Raw genomic sequence first — 19,262 nt, 5'->3', positions numbered from 1 at the left:
CATTTCCAGGATGTTTAAAGGAAAAACAAAATTCCCGAACAAATTTCACGAATTTCAAGAACGGCTAGACACCTTGTTAAATTTCCTAAATATATAAAGATTTCTGCGAAAAATAAATTCCTATTTACTTGTGCAAAAATAATTGGTATCTGCCAATTGCAGTAAAACAAGCTGCAGATCGAAGTTACATTGCTTCGAATTTACTTACCTCCGTGAGAGTCGACGTCCATCCTGTAAATGCTCCACCAGATACCGGACAGCGGAAGTGACACGGTTGCGACGGCCACGCTGAATACCGCGCTCTCGCATAAGGACAGGAAGTTGAGGATTGAGATCGAGAACACAATGTAAGCAAATAGAAAAGTCCATCCGTGGCTGGACACGTTCGAGCACAGTTTGCCGCCTTTGAAATGGCACATCAGTCCCTGTTCCACGGTACGGTACAATTGTACGGGCGACAAACCCTGAAATGACATTAAAAACAAATTATTCGATCGAATAACGAATTGGTCGTGTAAAAGCTAAAATAATAATTTTCGCTTGTTGCATTTTTTTTTCTAATCACAATGACATAAACTTGGAATAAATTCAGTGCGAGAAAAAAATTTAACAAGTGTGATTTCAAATTAAAAAAATGTTTATTGAGAAAATCTCGGAGAAAAAATTCGCAAAGCTCAACCTGTCATGTTCAGTCTCTATAAAAAAAGTCACACTGAATATTAGCTTGAAAAGTCGACTTTTCTTCGCTTTCTAGATACACAAGTGTGATTTGAAATTAAAAAATTGCTGTGGAAAAAATTTACAAAGCTCGACTTGTCATCATCAGCTGCAATCACACACGTAAGAGACACATTTCTTTTTGCGCCACTCACCCTGCCGATGCCGGGCAGAGTGTCGAGCCAGCAGAAGGTCAAGATGGCAAAGAAAGCGATGACGTGTATGTAAAAGAGGGTTTGCATCACCGGCGGTTTCGGGTAGCTTTTTGGCTTTATCGTGGGATCCGGATCCGTCACGTGCAGCAGTCGACCGCCTTCCTCTTCCGAGCCACGACGACGAATGTCGCGGGAAGACACCAAGCGGGACACCGTGTACAAGAACGAGTTGTGCTGCGTCGTCAACATCTGACACACGTTTTGCTGCTGAAAACCAGAGAGATCGCGGACGTCAGTCGTTGTCCGGAAAACGAAAATCCGCCGAATAAGCAAAAGCGATCCGCTTAAAATTCCGCAACGAAAAGAAAAAAAAAAGATCTCTCAACGATCTCTTTCATTGAAGTCATCATTCACTGAGCGAAGAATATTTTTTGTACGTATGTGGGAATTAAATATTCCTCTTTGTCTAATTAATTTAAATTCTATTTTTTTTTATCTTCGCTGAAAGAGAGAATGAGGATCGCGCGGAATTAAAAATTCTCTCGGGATCAGTTTTAATAAGAGTTACGTCACTATATATATATATATATAAGTATCGTTGAAAATCTCACTGATACTGCAAATAAATCTCAATGGTCGAAAAGGTCGACGGTTAAATTACCCCGGTGGTATAATGCCGCTCCAACAAGGTAAAGAACATGGCGAAGGAAGCGAGAGCACCCACGTAAACAAACGTCCAAACTGCTCGGATGCCCCAGGATCCTCTGGTGCCGGCCGTCGTGTGCGAGGAAACTTCCCGTCCACGACAACGAAATTCGTCGCAGAGACCATAATCGACGCTTATAAATAGACCCACTATTATGGTCGTGCTGGAGAATATTCGTTGCAGACTCATCACTGAAAACAGTCGCGGAAAAGATTTTTCTCTCCGTAACTTTTTTTTTATATAACTACATATAAAATACTTAAATTTATTTCGTATTTTATTTTTTTATCTCGTATAAATTCTAAAAGAAAGGATAAATCTAAAATATTTATTCGTGATTTTTCTTCACCCAATTAATTCAGTTTCCCCGAAATAAAATTTCTCTCCCGTAAAGCTATTTCGTTCATTATAGTAATTATATTACAGGCTAACAACAGCTCTATAAGACACTCACTTTTCCGACAGAAGAAGAAGTAGTAGACGAGGGAGAAGACGAGGGTAATGCCTTTTATTGGATCCTGTAAGTGGCACAGTACTCTATTCCGATCGAGAGATAGGGTGACTAGGATGCCCGAAAGGGCATACAGAGTGCTTATTTTGATCAGGCCACAGCGGGGTATCCTGACTCGCAAGCTGTTAGGTATCAGAGGCGGCGGCGGTGACACTCTGTCCGCGACAACGTACACCATCCCCAAGATGCAGGCGGAGCACAGGGCGGTGAAGAGGAGTCCTGCGAACCGTCGCAGAATTAAGAAACATTTTTTTAAAACTGAAATTATTTTAAATAAAATTGATTGAAAAAAATTAATTTATTTTATTTCCTATAGAAAATCTAAAAAAAAAAAAGAATAAATGATATAAGTATATCTAAAAATATTCATTCTCATTTTGAAGGCGGTGAACAGGAGTCCTGCGAACCGTCGCGGAATTAAGAAATTTTTTTGTTAAAACTGAAATTATTTAAAAAAAAATTGATTGAAAAAATCAATTTAAATTAATTTATTTTATTTCCTATAAAAAATCTAAAGAAAAAGAATAAATGATATACGTATATCTAAAAATATTCATTCTCATTTTGAAGGCGGTGAACAGGAGTCCTGCAAACCGTCGCAGAATTAAGAAATTTTTTTGTTAAAACTGAAATTATTTAAAAAAAAATTGATTGAAATAAATCAATTTAAATTAATTTATTTTATTTCCTATAAAAAATCTAAAGAAAAAGAATAAACGATATACGCATATCTAAAAATATTCATTCTCATTTTGAAGGCGGTGAACAGGAGTCCTGCGAACCGTCGCAGAATTAAGAAATTTTTTTGTTAAAACTGAAATTATTTTAAAAAAATTGATTGAAAAAATCAATTTAAATTAATTTATTTTATTTCCTATAAAAAATCTAAAGAAAAAAATAAATAATATACACATATCTAAAAATATTCATTCTCATTTTGAAGGCGGTGAACAGGAGTCCTGCGAACCGTCGCAGAATTAAGAAATTTTTTTGTTAAAACTGAAATTATTTAAAAAAAAATTGATTGAAAAAATCAATTTAAATTAATTTATTTTATTTCCTATAAAAAATCTAAAGAAAAAGAATAAATGATATACGCATATCTAAAAATATTCATTCTCATTTTGAAGGCGGTGAACAGGAGTCCTGCGAACCGTCGCAGAATTAAGAAATTTTTTTGTTAAAACTGAAATTATTTTAAAAAAAATTGATTGAAAAAATCAATTTAAATTAATTTATTTTATTTCCTATAAAAAATCTAAAGAAAAAGAATAAATAATATACAGTATATCTAAAAATATTCATTCTCATTTTGAAGGCGGTGAACAGGAGTCCTGCGAACCGTCGCAGAATTAAGAAATTTTTTTGTTAAAACTGAAATTATTTTAAAAAAAATTGATTGAAAAAATCAATTTAAATTAATTTATTTTATTTCCTATAAAAATCTAAAGAAAAAAGAATAAATAATATACAGCATATCTAAAAATATTCATTCTCATTTTGAAGGCGGTGAACAGGAGTCCTGCGAACCGTCGCAGAATTAAGAAACATTTTTTTAAAACTGAAATTATTTTAAATAAAATCGATTGAAATAAATCAATTTAAATTAATTTATTTTATTTCCTATAGAAAATCTAAAGAAAAAGAATAAATGATATAAGTATATCTAAAAATATTCATTCTCATTTTGAAGGCGGTGAAGAGGAGTCCTGCGAACCGTCGCGAAATTAAGAAACATTTTTTTAAAATTAAAATTATTTTAAATAAAATTGATTGAAAAAAATCAATTTAAATTAATTTATTTTATTTCCTATAAAAATCTAAAGAAAAAGAATAAATGATATACGTATATCTAAAAATATTCATTCTTATTTTGAAGGCGGTGAACAGGAGTCCTGCGAATCGTCGCGGAATTAAGAAACATTTTTGTTAAAACTGAAATTATTTTTAAAAAAATTGATTGAAAAAATCAATTTAAATTAATTTATTTTATTTCCTATAAAAAATCTAAAGAAAAAGAATAAATAATATACACATATCTAAAAATATTCATTCTCATTTTGAAGGCGGTGAAGAGGAGTCCTGCGAATCGTCGCGGAATTAAGAAACATTTTTTTAAAACTGAAATTATTTTAAATAAAATTGATTGAAAAAAATCAATTTAAATTAATTTATTTTATTTCCTATAAAAAATTCTAAAGAAAAAGAATAAATGATATACGTGTATCTAAAAATATTCATTCTCGTTTTTCTACCTTTACTTAATTTTCTGTGAAATAAAATTTCTTTCACGAGAAATTATTAAATTAATTTAAATTGAAACTTAATTGATGAACATGTTTTAATGAACGTTTAAAAAACGACACTATTTCGTTTATGGAATAAATATTTCCATCCACGTGTTTCAGCCAAATGTCAAACGTGAGAGGAAAATTAAATCTAAGAAGATCCGAAAAGGTCAATTTGAATATTTTCTTTTATGATTGTTATTACATATTGATATGGAAAATATCTTCCGCTTGAAGAATCAGGCATCAGTATGGAGAGCTCAGTCGAGTGTTTCGCATAAATAAATTACTTTTTTTCCTAGAGATAACTTACGCAAATCGGACGTCGAGCCCGTAATTTTGGAAATGGACGAATAAGACTCAATGAAAAAAATTCCCTGACTTTTTAGTATTATTTTTTCCAAATATGTAATTTGCATATATCTATATAATAAATCAATTCAATGTTAAATCATGTGAAATGATGTTGAATCATGAAATAAAAAATTTCAATTACCGAGACAAATTAAGAATGCGAAAAAATCCAGATAAATAATAGAATTTCCCGACTTTTTTCCCTGACAATTCCAGATTTATAAAATTCCCTGATGCCCGATTTTCCAGATCTCCCTGACCGCTAGACACCTTGATAAATAGCCATAAATCATTTTAGCGCATAATAATCGCGAGATGTTCTCTCGAATCCCGGAATTACGAGGAGCCTCTCAACGATCGATCGGTCAATTCTGATCAATTCATGCATGTATGCCGTACCTATTTTAAGCACGTGTACATATATATATATATATATATATATATATATATACAATACACACACATACATACGTATGTGTATTTACATGTTTATGTATATCTATACCTGTGTAAGCGCTGGAGACGGCAGCGACGCTCTCGAGATAAAGCGGATACGTGATAACGAGGACGGTAACTGATATCGCGACGGACACGAGGGTGGCCAGGAAGCGGAGCCTCTGCCAGTTCTCGCGATCGGTATCGAACAGCTTATCGCCTCCGGCCTGATAAGCGACATATGGCGACTCCTCGGTGTCGGTGTACTCCTCGATCTCGACGTCGCTTCCGGTGCAACGGAGCTCCTCCTGCTCCTCGTCGTCCATCATCGTCGACACGCAGCTCGTTAGGCTCGCCAGCTTGACGGCTTTCTCGTTATTCTGGCGAAACGAGGGCGAACTTACTTACAATTAGTGTAATCTTCATTTTTTATTCTCATAATATTTTAAATATTTTATTTTTATATTTAATTTATTTAATTTTTAATAACTAATGCATATAGCTTATAATATATATAATTAATATATATATATATATATTTATTATTATTATTATTGTTATTAATATATATAATATTTACGATAACACATTTGTAGCCTAAAATTTTAGCCATCGATGGATTTTGCCTTGATTTCGTTGTATCTTTATTTAATGCAAGTGACATCTATTTTCAACTAATTGTAAGTTATAAATTATGATATAAAAATAATCGTTTCAATTCGCTATTTTAAATAAAATAATTTGCTATATTGAGATCAACAAATCAAGTAATTTCTTATTATGTTTTTAAATGTAAAATAAATCTAATAATTCCATTCTATTTTTAAATTACTGATATTATGAGCTGAGAATTAGACGGTCGCATTTAAGTCTGACTGTATTCATAACGTTTTGAATAAGGAATCCAGCTTTGAATTGAATATATGGCAACCACAGAAAGTGTGTGATATATGGCACACGAGTAATGAAAGGACTAACTTTCACAATTTCGGAGAACAGTTTTTAATGAAAAAGAAAAAGATTCGATCAATTTCTTAACTGCGTCTAACTTAAAAAATATATATTTAAAAAACATGGATAATTTATTTTATATTTCAAACAACAATTGCTTTTGCCTTTACTCGAATTACATTTATTCATTATACTGTAATGTTACATATGTATCTATATTTATTTTTATTAAAGTAAAATATTTTTCGCACCTGATAAAATTAATTTCTAGTTACGATCCTGAAACGCGGAATTTCGCGAACCTCGCCCTTTTCGTGGATTCTAATGGATATCTACGTGTCAATGAACGACCGAGAGATAAAGACTCTGTTTGCTTTTAATATTACACTGTAAATGCATTCTATATATTTTGTGACACGATAGAAAAAAAATATATTTATGCGAAACATTATATTTTTTGTAAAAATATTATTGTGCAAATAAAATATATGGCTTATCAAATATTTTTTTTTCATCGATTAGTATTCTAACGAATAATCGGAAGCGAGTATTAAGTAAGCATAAATAACAAAATATCAATATTTGTAATGTTAATTAAATTATAATTATTTCATGATTTAATAATGAAGTACCGTAACGTAATAATTATAAAAGATATTACACACAGTTTTCATAACTTGATTTAATTAATGTTAACATTATTAAATAAATATAAATAACCCGATTTTTAATCATGAACAGCATAAATACGACAGAATTTATCTTATTCACATATTTCACTTGATAATTAAAAAAATGACCAAGTTTTCATTGATAACTAAAGAGATTTTCCGGAAAAAATCTCGTTATTGTGGACCACACTGATACAAAGAGAACGAAAAAAAAAAAAAAAAACCGGACACAAAAAATATGCACTGCTCCGAAAAAAGCGCCACATAAACAAAGCAGCACCTGTCATCGGGTAAGACGTAGAATCTCTCCTATATACCAAGATCGCTTATCAGCATATACACAGAATTATCTGTCAACGATATGTCAAACATTGCTGTCACCTTCCGAGAAAAACGAACGATCGATCGAGCAGAGCAGCGCAAAAAAAAAAAAGTAATTCGCGTTGTTTAAAAATTCACGCTTGTGCAGGAAAAATATCTCGGACTCACCCTTAACGAGGGAACCTAACCTGACACCGCCCACCCTCGGGAGAAACTCTTTCCCCGGCTATCCTGGAACGTCGTGTCTCCTCCGCGAGATAGTCGGCCACGTTGACGCGCGATGATGACGGATGACGATGACGACACCGCGGCACGCGTTAATCGCGAGTGATCGCGAGCACTGAGTCGCGCGATAAGGCAAGCTAGCAGAAGCCGCGACTTCATCCCATTGTTAATGACGAGGACAGCGCCTCTTTGTGCTGCGGCCTCTGCCGCCAGTCTGTCGCCAGGACCGTACTTCGCGAGCGGAAAAAGCAATCGATTAATTTTGTCGACCCTTACTCGCGTCGAATTTTTCACGTGGTCGGAAATATATTTGTAAAAATTAATTTTAAAAATGTTTTTTCATAATTAAATATTGTAATGTAATATCGAGTATTTTTGCAACGGGAAAACAATCGGTTAATTTTTTCGACCCTTACTCGTCGAATTTTTCACCGTAGAATCGGAAATATATTTTAAAAAATGTTTTTTATAATTAAATGTTGTAATGTAATATCGAGCATCTTTGCAACGTCAATACTAGTCCTAGAATAATCCAATATAATCTGGTCAATAAAAAATAATTCACATACCCCATCGGAAAAAGCAATCGATTAATTTTGTCGATCCTTCCTCGTCGAATTTTTCACCGTAGAGTCGGAAATATATATTATAAAAATTAATTTAAAAAATGTCTCTTTATAATAAATAAATATTGTGATGTAATATCAAGTGTTTTTGCAACGTCAATACTGGTTCTAGAATAATTCAATATAATCTAGTCAATAATAATTCATACACACACAACATTATTAATGTGATTATTATTAATTGAAGACTAAATGTATATTAATATTATTAAATATTCAAGACTAAATATAGTCTTGGAGAAACTATAAGATTAATCGATTAAATGTATACATTTCTCCTATAGGAGATAAATATAAATATAAAACTAAGGCTGCTAAGTAGTAACAGACGTCATAAGTCAGACACGTCTGTTTATTATATATATATATATATAATATTATACGTCGCATTAAGTAAATATGTATGCACACATTTGCATATGGTACGTGCCATATTCGTTGTTCTTATCAAGCTTCTGCATCATTGAGTAATTTTATATTATGCAATAAAAAAATATGAAAAATAATCGCTTGTTTAGTTACGTAAGTAGATAAAGAATTAAATAGCCTCAACAACATCGGTTTAATCACGTACTTTTACAAATTATTAGCTTAGAATAATTCAATATATATTTCAATCATATTATTTAAGATTTATTATTCACCATAATCTGATAAATATATAATTATTTAATATTAAAATTCTAATTATTATTAATTTTTAATATTCAAGACTAAATCTAGTCTTCGAAGGATAATAATTAAATTAGCAGGAAATCGTATTTCCTGTTAAATAGAATAAATGTGAATCTAATAAAGATGCAGCAGAAACAAACGTCAAAATTAGACTCACCTATATATAAATGTATAATAATAAGTTGCATTAAATAAATATGTACGCGCACATTTGCATATGGTACACGTGTCACATTCTTTCTTATCTTGCCATTAATATCATTGAGTAATTTTACACTGCGTAACAAAAATAAAATATGCAAATAGTAGCTTATTTAGTTACGTCAAAGTCAGATATATCTGTATTATATATAATACGTTGTAATAAATAAATATATGTATGCACAAATACACACACTTGCATACGTCCCATATTCTCTGTCCTTATCAAGTCTGTTATATTTTCGAGTGATTTTACACTGTGTAGTAAAAAAAAAATACAAATAATCTTGCTTAGTTACGTAAGCAGATAAAGTCCACCCACGTGCAAGCTCAGCAGTATAATGGATATATGTTGAACCGTTAACAGAAGGAAGAGAGAATAAATGTCCCTGCAGAGATCCTATCAAATATTCGGAATAGATTACTCGCGATCATTTGCCGCAAAATTCACTTTTCAACATTAAATACCCGGGATAATTAAGCTCGAAATAAAATTTCTCTCAATGTAACGTTCGTGTCAAATTACGCTTAATTGCACATTGAAATCTGAAAAATCGATCTCGTCGGAAAAATGAAATAAAAATTCATTAAATATTTTTAATCTTATAAAAAAGATTAAATCGCGAGAAATATTTAATCGACATTTTAAAATGTTGATTTTATATAAATTTTCTTAACGTTATGATATAATGTTTTATAAATATTTTAAAAATATTATTTAATAACATATTGCTCTCAAAATATTAATAAAATATTTAAAAAATGTTATTTTCGAAAAAATTGATGTCAAAGTTGCATACAATGTTAAAAACTACATACTTGACAACTATAATAACGTTATAGCAAAGATTTTTTGCTTCCTGGGATAGATCTTTTTTCTCACGATATACAAAATTAGAGAGTAATTTAAAAAAATGAAAAAAAAAATTAAAAAGAGATGACGATGTGCCTCTTGCAATATGTACGGTCTTGATTTTGCGCATGAGCATAAGATAATATATACATATATGTGCAACACAAGTCACGCTCTCTGAATTAATTTAGAAAATTCTGAATTATTCGTCGTGAATATATTGAGAGCAACGCAACATCGACTAGAATGCATTAAATCATTCCCTTAATCCCATAATGTAATGGACATCGCGCGAATCATCATTAATCATCATTACTTTGTGCGAGCATCATAATCGAACATCGTGCTAATTGAAAACTAAAAGTTTTTGACATATGTAACATCGTATGGCTGATCGAAAATTGTATATATATATTCAGAGATAAAAATATTCAGAGAAAACTTTGAAAAAAAAATAGCCGGATCAGCAAACTGTGAAAGAGATAAATATCCGTTTACAAGAAAGGATGTAGTGTTTTTAGATTAAAAAAAAAATAAAACAAAAAATTTTATGCGTTTGACAATTCTTGAAAAATTCCGAAAAATTGTGTTTTGAGAAAAGATCTTTTTTTTTTCGCGAATTCTTCATTTCGCATACAATTATAAACCACTAAAATTTACATGGAACTAGGGTATAGGCCAAGTGGTGGCTACAAGAAGTTGAAGTTTCGGAAAATTGCGAAGTAGACTGATTTTTATTCTGTCCACACAACAATGGCATTATGCGTTTCTCAATGGCGCATTTAAACTCGAGTCTGGCAATGTTGAATGAAGAAGAAACGTAGTATTAAAAGAATAGCGAGAGGATGAGAGAAGGGAAAAATGTGCGAAAGGGAGAGAAAAAAAACGATAAAGGAAAAAGAATCAGTATTCTAAAAAGAGCTATTATTTCGAGCGGAGAGTTTAATCGCGTGAATTGGGATAATAGTGCTATAAATCTAAGAGAAGACCGTGTAAAATCTGCATATAAATCCTACATTACTCTAAACGCAGCTATAAATACAATAACAATGATACATTGCGTCGATATTATGCGAATAATGCATTAAATATCTGCATTATACATCAGTATATATTTAGCATCGTTTTCGAATCTAATGAGAGAGAGAGAGAGAGAGAATTTGATAGACAATGTACAGGGTATTTTATTGCCAGACACCCTGTTAATAGGGAAATTCCTCAGGTTATTTGGAGACGATTTTTCCTCAGCAAAAATGTCGAGGCACCAATAATTTTCGAGTTATAAGCGATTCAAAATAAAGAGTTTTTCACAAACTAAGTGGAAATAAAATATTAATAAAATCACATTTTTTAATTAATTTCAGCTAGAGTTTACTTTAGTAGAATTTTAATTTAACATGGTGTTCAGCAGACTCAATGAAAAAAATTCCTTGATTTTTTCAGATTTTTCAAGACCAGAAATTAATGTTTTCCCTGACTTTTTATTTTTTCCAAATATATAATTTGCATATATCTATGATAAATTAATTAAATGTTAAATCATGAAATTCTTGAGATATTTTTGTCAACGATGAAAAGGTTCGAAAGTTAAAAAAACAAAAATTTTAATTAATTATACAATCTGCATTATGTACGATAATCGAAACATAACATGTCACTATAAATACGTTCAAATAAGTCATTTATTTGAAACAAATATTTAGTTGATATAAAAATACTTATTTGATATAAGAAAATCCTTTTCAAAACAAATAAATTATTTATTTGAACTAAATTTTTTATTAATTTGACAAACTTTTTTCAGTGTACATGATGATAAAAATGGAGAACATGCAAAAAATGATGACCTTTCTCGCCAAGCAAAATTGTCTCCAAATAATCTTAAGAATCTCTCTGTTAACAGAAATAATTTTGTCCGATAATTTTGGGACACTCTATATATATACATACATATATACAGTACAATCATATAACAGCTCTCCATGGCCTGGTAATTGCTATTGTTTGCGACTAACGGAATTGGTTGATTGAACCGACACTTGGATAATCGAAGTCTGGCTGACAAGTTAGCGAAAGCCCATCAACCGATCTCGATATAATGCCCGTATATAATTGTATTCCTATCAAAGGACGACGGAAATCGGAAGCAAAACGGACCACGAGGCTATTCAACCAAATTAAAGGGTGTCTCGTACACAATTCGATTACATTTTCATTGAAAGGAAAAAAAAATACCGGAGTAAATTGAGATATAAAGCTAATTTATAAGTGTTTCGCTAACTCTTTGTTAAGAGATCCCTTTCGTCGGCGATTCCAATATCGCGAGATGCTCTTTCTTTACTTGATCCTGTGATGGAAAATTTAAAAAAAAAAAAAAAAAAAACCAATTTTTTTTCTTGAGCGAATCCTCTCTAAGAAGTGAAAACCGGACGACTTTAAACTTTGAAATGAGATGCGAATTCTTTTGCGCATCCCAGGCGACTCTTGATGATCGCGTTCATGCTGCATTTATCAAAGGCCAAGTATACCCAGACCTTTTCAGCTTTAATGAAATAAACATATTGTCCCTCTGTCTCGAAATGTCGAGAGAGATTTTAATCAACTGATGTGTATTTCTTCCGAAACTTTGCAATCTTGAAAAATAAATCGCGACTTAAAATTATCATAAATTTCATTTGAATTTAAACGAAGCAAGATTTTCTCTGAAGAACTTGCTTCTTCAAAAAAATTTACGTCAATCATGTCTGTCAATATGATAATGTCATCGAGTGAAGATTCTACCAAGTTCGAATTATCTACTGTTCTTTAAGCTAAAGTTTCAGTCTTTTTTTGATGGTAAAAGTTACTCGTTATTTTTCACTCGCTTCTAATGATTGTTACGATAGAAATTTCCACTGAAATAGAAAATGTGTATCAGCCTTACGAATATCGACGTAATAAATTATTCTACGGAGAATTATTACGAGATCTTACGTACTTTACTTACGTCAACAACACGCACAGGTCATTAGAGGCAATAATTTCTAAATCTGGACAGAAATATATACGTAAACGTGTGGGAGCGAAGGGATATAATAAGAATATAATAGCTGGATTTATACAATATCGCGGGATATACAGTGTCGGTGATTACATTTTTTCTGCTTTTATAAATTTTTCGCCTAAAGCCCACTTTACACGATCTATAATTCGCGACAAAATTTCATTTATTAATTTCATGCCTCGTGTAATACAGAAAACACGTGACAATCAAATTATAACTAGAATGCTCTATTTTTTTTTTACGAATAGAAAAGACGCATGAAATATGCGTAGTGTACAAATATTCGTGATTGGTGAATTGTAAATGACATAAAGACATAAATTACAATTTAACATTTCGTATTTGATTAATAATTTATAGAAGAACAAAAAATATACGTGACAATGTCTTAATTTATTTACACGCGTGATTGGAAAATAAAAACCTTTAATATTTGATTAAAAAGTGTCGGTACTTTGGCATTAAGAAAAATATCTAAAATATTTAAAATATTTTAAAATATTTAAAATTAATTATATTAAAAAATTAAATATAATTAATAAAAATAAAATATCTTTTTAAAATAATTATTAATCCCGGGAGCAGGTAACAGGTTTATTAGGTGAATATAAGAAATATCCTTGTGCTTATATGTAGTAAAATCTATCAATTACAATCGAATATTTTATCCATAATTTTAAATTAAATTATGGTTCGTGTAGTACAAAAATTTTTCCACATGAATAATTATATTCATAATTTGATACATAAAATTATAAATAAAATTCGCGAATTATAAATCGTGTAAAATGAGCTTTATTCTGCGCTCTTATCCGCGAATCTCTCGTATCAGATACATGACGAAAAAAAAAAAAAAAAATTGTTTCGAGCTTTCTCGTTAATATTCGACAGAGGGACAGCGGATCAATCGAGATATAAAAGACCGATATGCGAGAGTCGACCTATCTCTCTCGAAAAAATTTCGATTTACGAGACGAGACGATAGACGTAACCGAAATCCCGAAAGCGTGGGATATATTGCTCTGGTTTCGTAATAATATATCCACCGCACAATACAGATTTGATTAAGTTCGATTTTCATCCCCGAAGCGGATGCAGTAATCTCTCGCACACAGAAACGCATTCCGGTGTAATTTGCCATCGTGATGCAGCTGCATTATCCGTACGCGATAGGGCAGCTATTAATTATTTCCATTAATTACCGCAACTCGATCCCGAGCCGTGATATCTTCTCTCGCGCAGAAATTAGATTCTAAATGATTAAAATTAATACAGACAATTTAATTAAATAAGTTTTAAGAGGGAGAGAGGAAGAGCTCGGCTCGATCGTATAGTTTTCACAGTTGGTTCTCTATAACACTTTTATAAAATTAAAAAAAAAATATTTTGTTACAAAGACTTACTGAAATCTCTAATTTTTTAGAAATGCCGAAATTACATTCATAATGAACCTTTACTCGCACAGAAATTAGATTAATAAAATTTGTAAAAAGAAACATTTGTTGCAAATTTTCAAAACACAGCGTATTAATTAAACAGAAATATTAATTTTTTTCAATTCGAATTTATTAAAAATGCCGAAAAATTACATTCATTATTAAATGGATCTTCTCTCGCGCAGAAAATAAATTCTCGATCAATAAAATTAATAGAGATAATTCAATTAAATATTATTTAAGGAGAGACTCGACTCGACTCGATCGAGGAATGTATAGACCATAAAGAATTTTCATAGTTGGTTCTCTAGCACTTTTATAAGATTTTAAAAAATATATACATTTTGTTAAATTTTGAAAAAAATAGCGTGTTAATCCGAAATCTCTAAATTAAAAGAAAAAACGCCGAAATTACATTTATTGTCACATGAATCTTCTCTCACATTGAAATTAAGAGTCGAGACTTGGTCAATAAAATTAATACAAAGATAATTTAATTAAATAAGGGGGACTTATAACTCAATCAAGGAATATAGAACGTTTTTACAGTCGTTCCTCTTTTACTTCTGTAAGATTTCCGAAAAAAAAATTTTATATATAATTATATATATAAAGAAATATTTATTATATATATATATATATATATATTTATATAATTAAATTATACATAAAAAAGCACTTTTATCTCATTATGTACGGACATATTTCATATATATAATTTTCCAATTATATGTATAATTTTATATATTTCTATATAATTTTATATTGTTACATATAAAAAATGTTTTCCCGGGTTTCTAAAACAAATTTAATAAGGATTTCCAAAAATCGCCGCGTGTTAAGTGCGAAATATCTGAATTCTCCCTCAACTAAAATTTAAAAAAAAAATGCCGAACTCTCATTTATCGAACGAAACGCTTCTTAGAGGCAAGTTGCGATCGAAAATGAAAAAGCCCAGGATTCGCACGCGATACGTGATTCGACGCGAAACGATTTGTCTATTGCGTGTCTACTTCCCGGCCTTTCCATTTCCGAGTCGAATGACTGAACACATCGTTGCTACGATTACTCGCTCTCTCTATATAGATTTTCTAAACAGACATTTCTCCTATAACGAGTTTCCAAAGCACGGTAAAGCCCGACGGCTAGTTAACCAAGTTTGGTTTTACATTTGCATCAATCGTTCGTAAGTAGCGCGTACATAATGTCGCTTTGTTACAGCTTGATATGACAGATCTGACCCGACGACCTTCTAAACGCAGAAAGCGCGAGTAATATGTGAATTAACATCGCATAACATGTATTATATTTGCTTTCGCGTCAAGTGAGCCGTGTATAAATTTCAGTGAATGTGAAATTCTATCTTCAGATATAATTAAATTCAATTGTTTATTAATTAAATTAGAAATTAGTTTGAGCGAGTATATAATGAATTGATATTTATAATATGCGCGTGTAAGGAAATTTTTAAACCTACAACTTTTATAAAGAACAAATGAAAATAAATATATCGAAGTATTTTATTTCTTCGCGCGTATTAATAATTTTTTTCATAAATAGATCTAAAAAAGTCTATCGATGGCATCGATGAAAAATATATCAATCGCCATAGGATTGATTTTCTAGAAAATAATACAGATGAGAGATCTTCAGATATAATTAAAAATAAAAAATTTAAAAAGTAAATATAATTAAATTGATATATTTATAATATGCGTAAGCAAGGGATTTTTTAAATCTAACAGTTTTGTAAAAAGGTAAGAAAACATCAAAGTTTTATTTCTTTGTAATAATTTTTTCATAAATATCTAGAATCGAAAATTTAATTCGACGATAAAATGTTATCAATCGCATCAGAGTTGCGGCTTCTTGGCATGTTACAGATGAAAGAGCTATGTACAAAAGTTTTGAAATCCTTTCAGATATGTCAGACAATTAATTAATTCGCTTATCGGAGTTTTTAAATTAAGAGTTAATTAAAATAAATATAATTAAATTTATATATATATATATATATATATATATATATATATACACACACACAATGTGTGCATGTTACAAGAAATTTTCTAAATCTACAATTTTGTGAAGAGAGGATAACAGATATCAAAATATCGATAATTTTTCCATGTGACAACTGGAATCGATGCTTTATCGATTTTTAAGGGAATGCTACAGATGAGAAAACTATGTACAAATTTTAGTTTTGAAATCCCTTCAGATATGTCAAATTAATTCGCCTATCAGTTAAATTAAAAGTTAATTAAAATACAATTAATTGAAATTTATATAATGTTTTTAAGGAATTGTATGTTTTAAGAAATTTTTAAACTCACAATTTTGTAAGGAGAGGATACAAGATATCAAAGTATTAATAATTTATCTATAGAACTAAATACAAATTTCAGTTTTGAATCAGATATGCCTTCAGATATGCCAGACAATTAAATTCATATTTATACAATATGCGCATGTTGCGAGGGTTTTTTTAAACCCACAATTTTGTAAAGAGAAAATGATAGATATCCAGATATTAATAATTTTTTCATGTAACAACTGGAATCGATTTTTAAGGGAATGCTACAGATGAGAAAACTATGTACAAATTTTAGTTTTAAATCCCTTCAAATCTGTCAAATTAATTCACGTATCAGTTAAATTAAAAGTTAATTAAAATAAATACAATAAAATTGATATTTATATGTTTTTAAGGAACTGTATGTTTTAAGAAATTTATACAATATGCGCATGTAGCGAGGGTTTTTTTAAACCCACAATTTTGCAAAGAGAAAAAAATGATAGATATCCAGATATTAATAATTTTTTCATGTAACAACTGAAATCGATTTTTAAGGGAATGCTACAGATGAGAAAACTATGTACAAATTTTAGTTTTAAATCCCTTCAAATCTGTCAAATTAATTCACGTATCAGTTAAATTAAAAGTTAATTAAAATAAATACAATAAAATTGATATTTATATTGTTTTAAAAAACTATATGTTTTAAGAAATTTATATAATATGCGCATGTAACGAGAGTTTTTTTAAACCTACAATTTTGTAATGAGAAAATAACAGATATCCAGGTATTAATAATTTTTCCATATAAAACAGCTGGAATCGATGCTCGCATCAACGATAAATGTATCGATCGCGTAAGGGGTGGCTTCTTGGGGGACGATACACAGGTAAGAGGGCCGTCCTATGCGCGTCGGGACGCCACGCGACGTCGCGTCATTGTCGGGGTAGCCGGCGGGTCACGTGACGGCCTGAAATCGGTGTGAAAACTCGAGGGGGCCGCGCAGTCAACCTCAGTCGGCGCGCGGCATCCGTGTGTGGCGTATCGCGCTCGTTCTTCGTGCCGGAGGGTCGATCGAAAAGCCGGTCGACGAACCCTTGACACGACCTGCGAGATTTCGTGTTCCGAGAAAAAAAAAAAAATAAAAAAAGAACGTTCGTTCTTGCGCACAACGAATATAAATCGATCGATCGACAGTGCGATTCGTGGCTCGAAGAGAAGTGCATCCGGATTCGGAGTCAAATATATATTTGCGAGAGGATAATCGATCAATCGAAATCGGTTTTTGGTCGAACCACAAGAAAATCGAAGAGAAAGAAAATAAAAAATAAAAACCCTCTAAAAAAGCAAAAAAAAAAAAAAAAAAAAAAAATTAAAAAATCAAAAGACGCTTTGGAGCAATCCTCCTTCTATCTTGAACATACACTCGCTTATACGATAATCGCTATAGGACGAGGCACGCACCTCCGTGACTGCACGCATTAAGGGCATTAAGGGAACGCGCGAGCGTTGCGAGCATTACGAGCGAACATCGAGAACACTTGACGAGGAGAAGAGGGATAATCGGGATCGATCACGCGCCGATTAAATTCAGAATCGAGCCAAAGAGACGAGGCGGCGCGGAATCGAGTGGCGCCCGATATATCGAATCGGGATTTGAATTGCGCGCACGATAATATAATTCCTGTATAAAATACAAATAAAGATTGGAAATGAGAAGATGAGGGTAATGGAAGAAAAATACAGAATCCCTGGGCAATAAAAGCCGATGCTAAGTTTCTCCACGCAAAAAAAAACTGAATAAATACAATTTCAATAATATAATGGTGTATCTTCATTTTTGAACCGAACCAGACGCGAATGGAACGATGTAAGGCGTAGAAAAAAAAAAAAAAAAAAAAAGAAAGAGGATCCTGAGAGGATACAGCAAATAATCCCGAAGGTCTTTAATACGAGATAATATAACAACCGCGCAAATTCGCGAAACGAGAAAGGCGCCTTTATATATATCGCAATATATCGCCGCGAAATTCTCTCGGCGGAGGCATCGTTTCGAGAAACTTGTAATAACAATTCTCGCGGGATAAGGAACTCTAGAAGAAGGAATAAAGAAGTCCCTCCTTTCTGGCTACACAATTGCTCTCGCGAGATAATAGAAGTAGTAAGAGTGGGAATAATAAACGCGGATAGGATAAAACCGCTTAATTCCAGGCGGGATTCCCAGCGGAAAGAAACTACCCTGGAAAAGAGAAATAATCCCCTTTCCGATATCGGATTAATGCTCCCCTCTCTAAAAATCTGCTGACTGATGAAACGGAGAGATCTCGATAATTTCGATCTCTTCGTCATCTCGTCCTCTCGACCAGGAGACGATCGAGTTCGCGTGTTGAATCCGCGACGTCGCTTCGCGATTCGATAATTCCATACCTTGTATTCGACAAACCTATTGTTAGATGCCACCCAGTTGCACTAGAAGGCTCTCATCGCATAGATACCCTCTTATTGCGGTGGTATCGAAAGAGATAAGGACGACCTAGGACGCGCCTTTTCACATAATCGAGTGCATCATGCTATCTGTTATCGTGCTTGAAGAGAATCGACGCGTCTCGTGAAAAGGTTGATTTCATCAGGCGATAATCGTGGCATGTGGTGCTGAGGAAAATCTTAAGGGAAAAAGGAAAACGAGAAGAGGGAAACACAAGAGACCTACAACGGGATGGGAGACGCGTCAAGATGCCGCGAGATGCGAAGTGAGTAAATTCTCGTTTCTTTGTAAGTTGAAATTTCTGAAAAT

The 19,262-nt window shown here is 31.9% G+C and overlaps 2 protein-coding genes across 9 annotated transcripts in view; one reads left to right on the top strand and one right to left on the bottom strand.

Annotated features, from left to right (window-relative positions):
- Nucleotides 1-19,262, bottom strand: part of LOC114929868 (uncharacterized) — a 67,403-nt gene that overhangs the window by 13,163 nt on the left and 34,978 nt on the right. For 2 of the 6 annotated variants that reach the window (XM_029301566.2, XM_029301563.2), the window contains exons 1-6: nucleotides 7,278-7,506; nucleotides 5,237-5,546; nucleotides 2,033-2,308; nucleotides 1,534-1,769; nucleotides 873-1,139; nucleotides 209-464 (exon numbers count right to left, since the gene is read on the bottom strand). In XM_029301566.2, the coding sequence (XP_029157399.1) occupies nucleotides 209-464; nucleotides 873-1,139; nucleotides 1,534-1,769; nucleotides 2,033-2,308; nucleotides 5,237-5,495 (1,294 nt within the window). In that variant the 5' untranslated portion in view covers nucleotides 5,496-5,546; nucleotides 7,278-7,506. Of the gene's footprint in view, nucleotides 1-208; nucleotides 465-872; nucleotides 1,140-1,533; nucleotides 1,770-2,032; nucleotides 2,309-5,236; nucleotides 5,547-6,368; nucleotides 6,566-7,277; nucleotides 7,507-19,262 lie in introns of those variants that run through there. The other 4 variants (XM_029301565.2, XM_029301567.2, XM_029301564.2 and 1 more) reach the window with 4 other exon arrangements.
- Nucleotides 17,489-19,262, top strand: part of LOC114929866 (adenylate cyclase type 6) — a 124,870-nt gene continuing 123,096 nt past the window's right edge. For all 3 annotated transcript variants that reach the window (XM_085489724.1, XM_085489719.1, XM_085489720.1), the window contains exon 1: nucleotides 17,489-19,218. The gene's annotated coding sequence lies outside the window, so the exon portion shown is untranslated. The remainder of the gene's footprint in view (nucleotides 19,219-19,262) is intronic.

The sequence above is a fragment of the Nylanderia fulva genome, unplaced genomic scaffold, assembly GCF_048542155.1.
Source record: "Nylanderia fulva isolate GAGA-0341 unplaced genomic scaffold, ASM4854215v1 Scaffold9, whole genome shotgun sequence".
NCBI lineage: Eukaryota > Metazoa > Arthropoda > Insecta > Hymenoptera > Formicidae > Nylanderia > Nylanderia fulva.
Note: the sequence above shows the minus strand (reverse complement) of the source record. Positions and strands in the feature narration are given on the sequence as shown.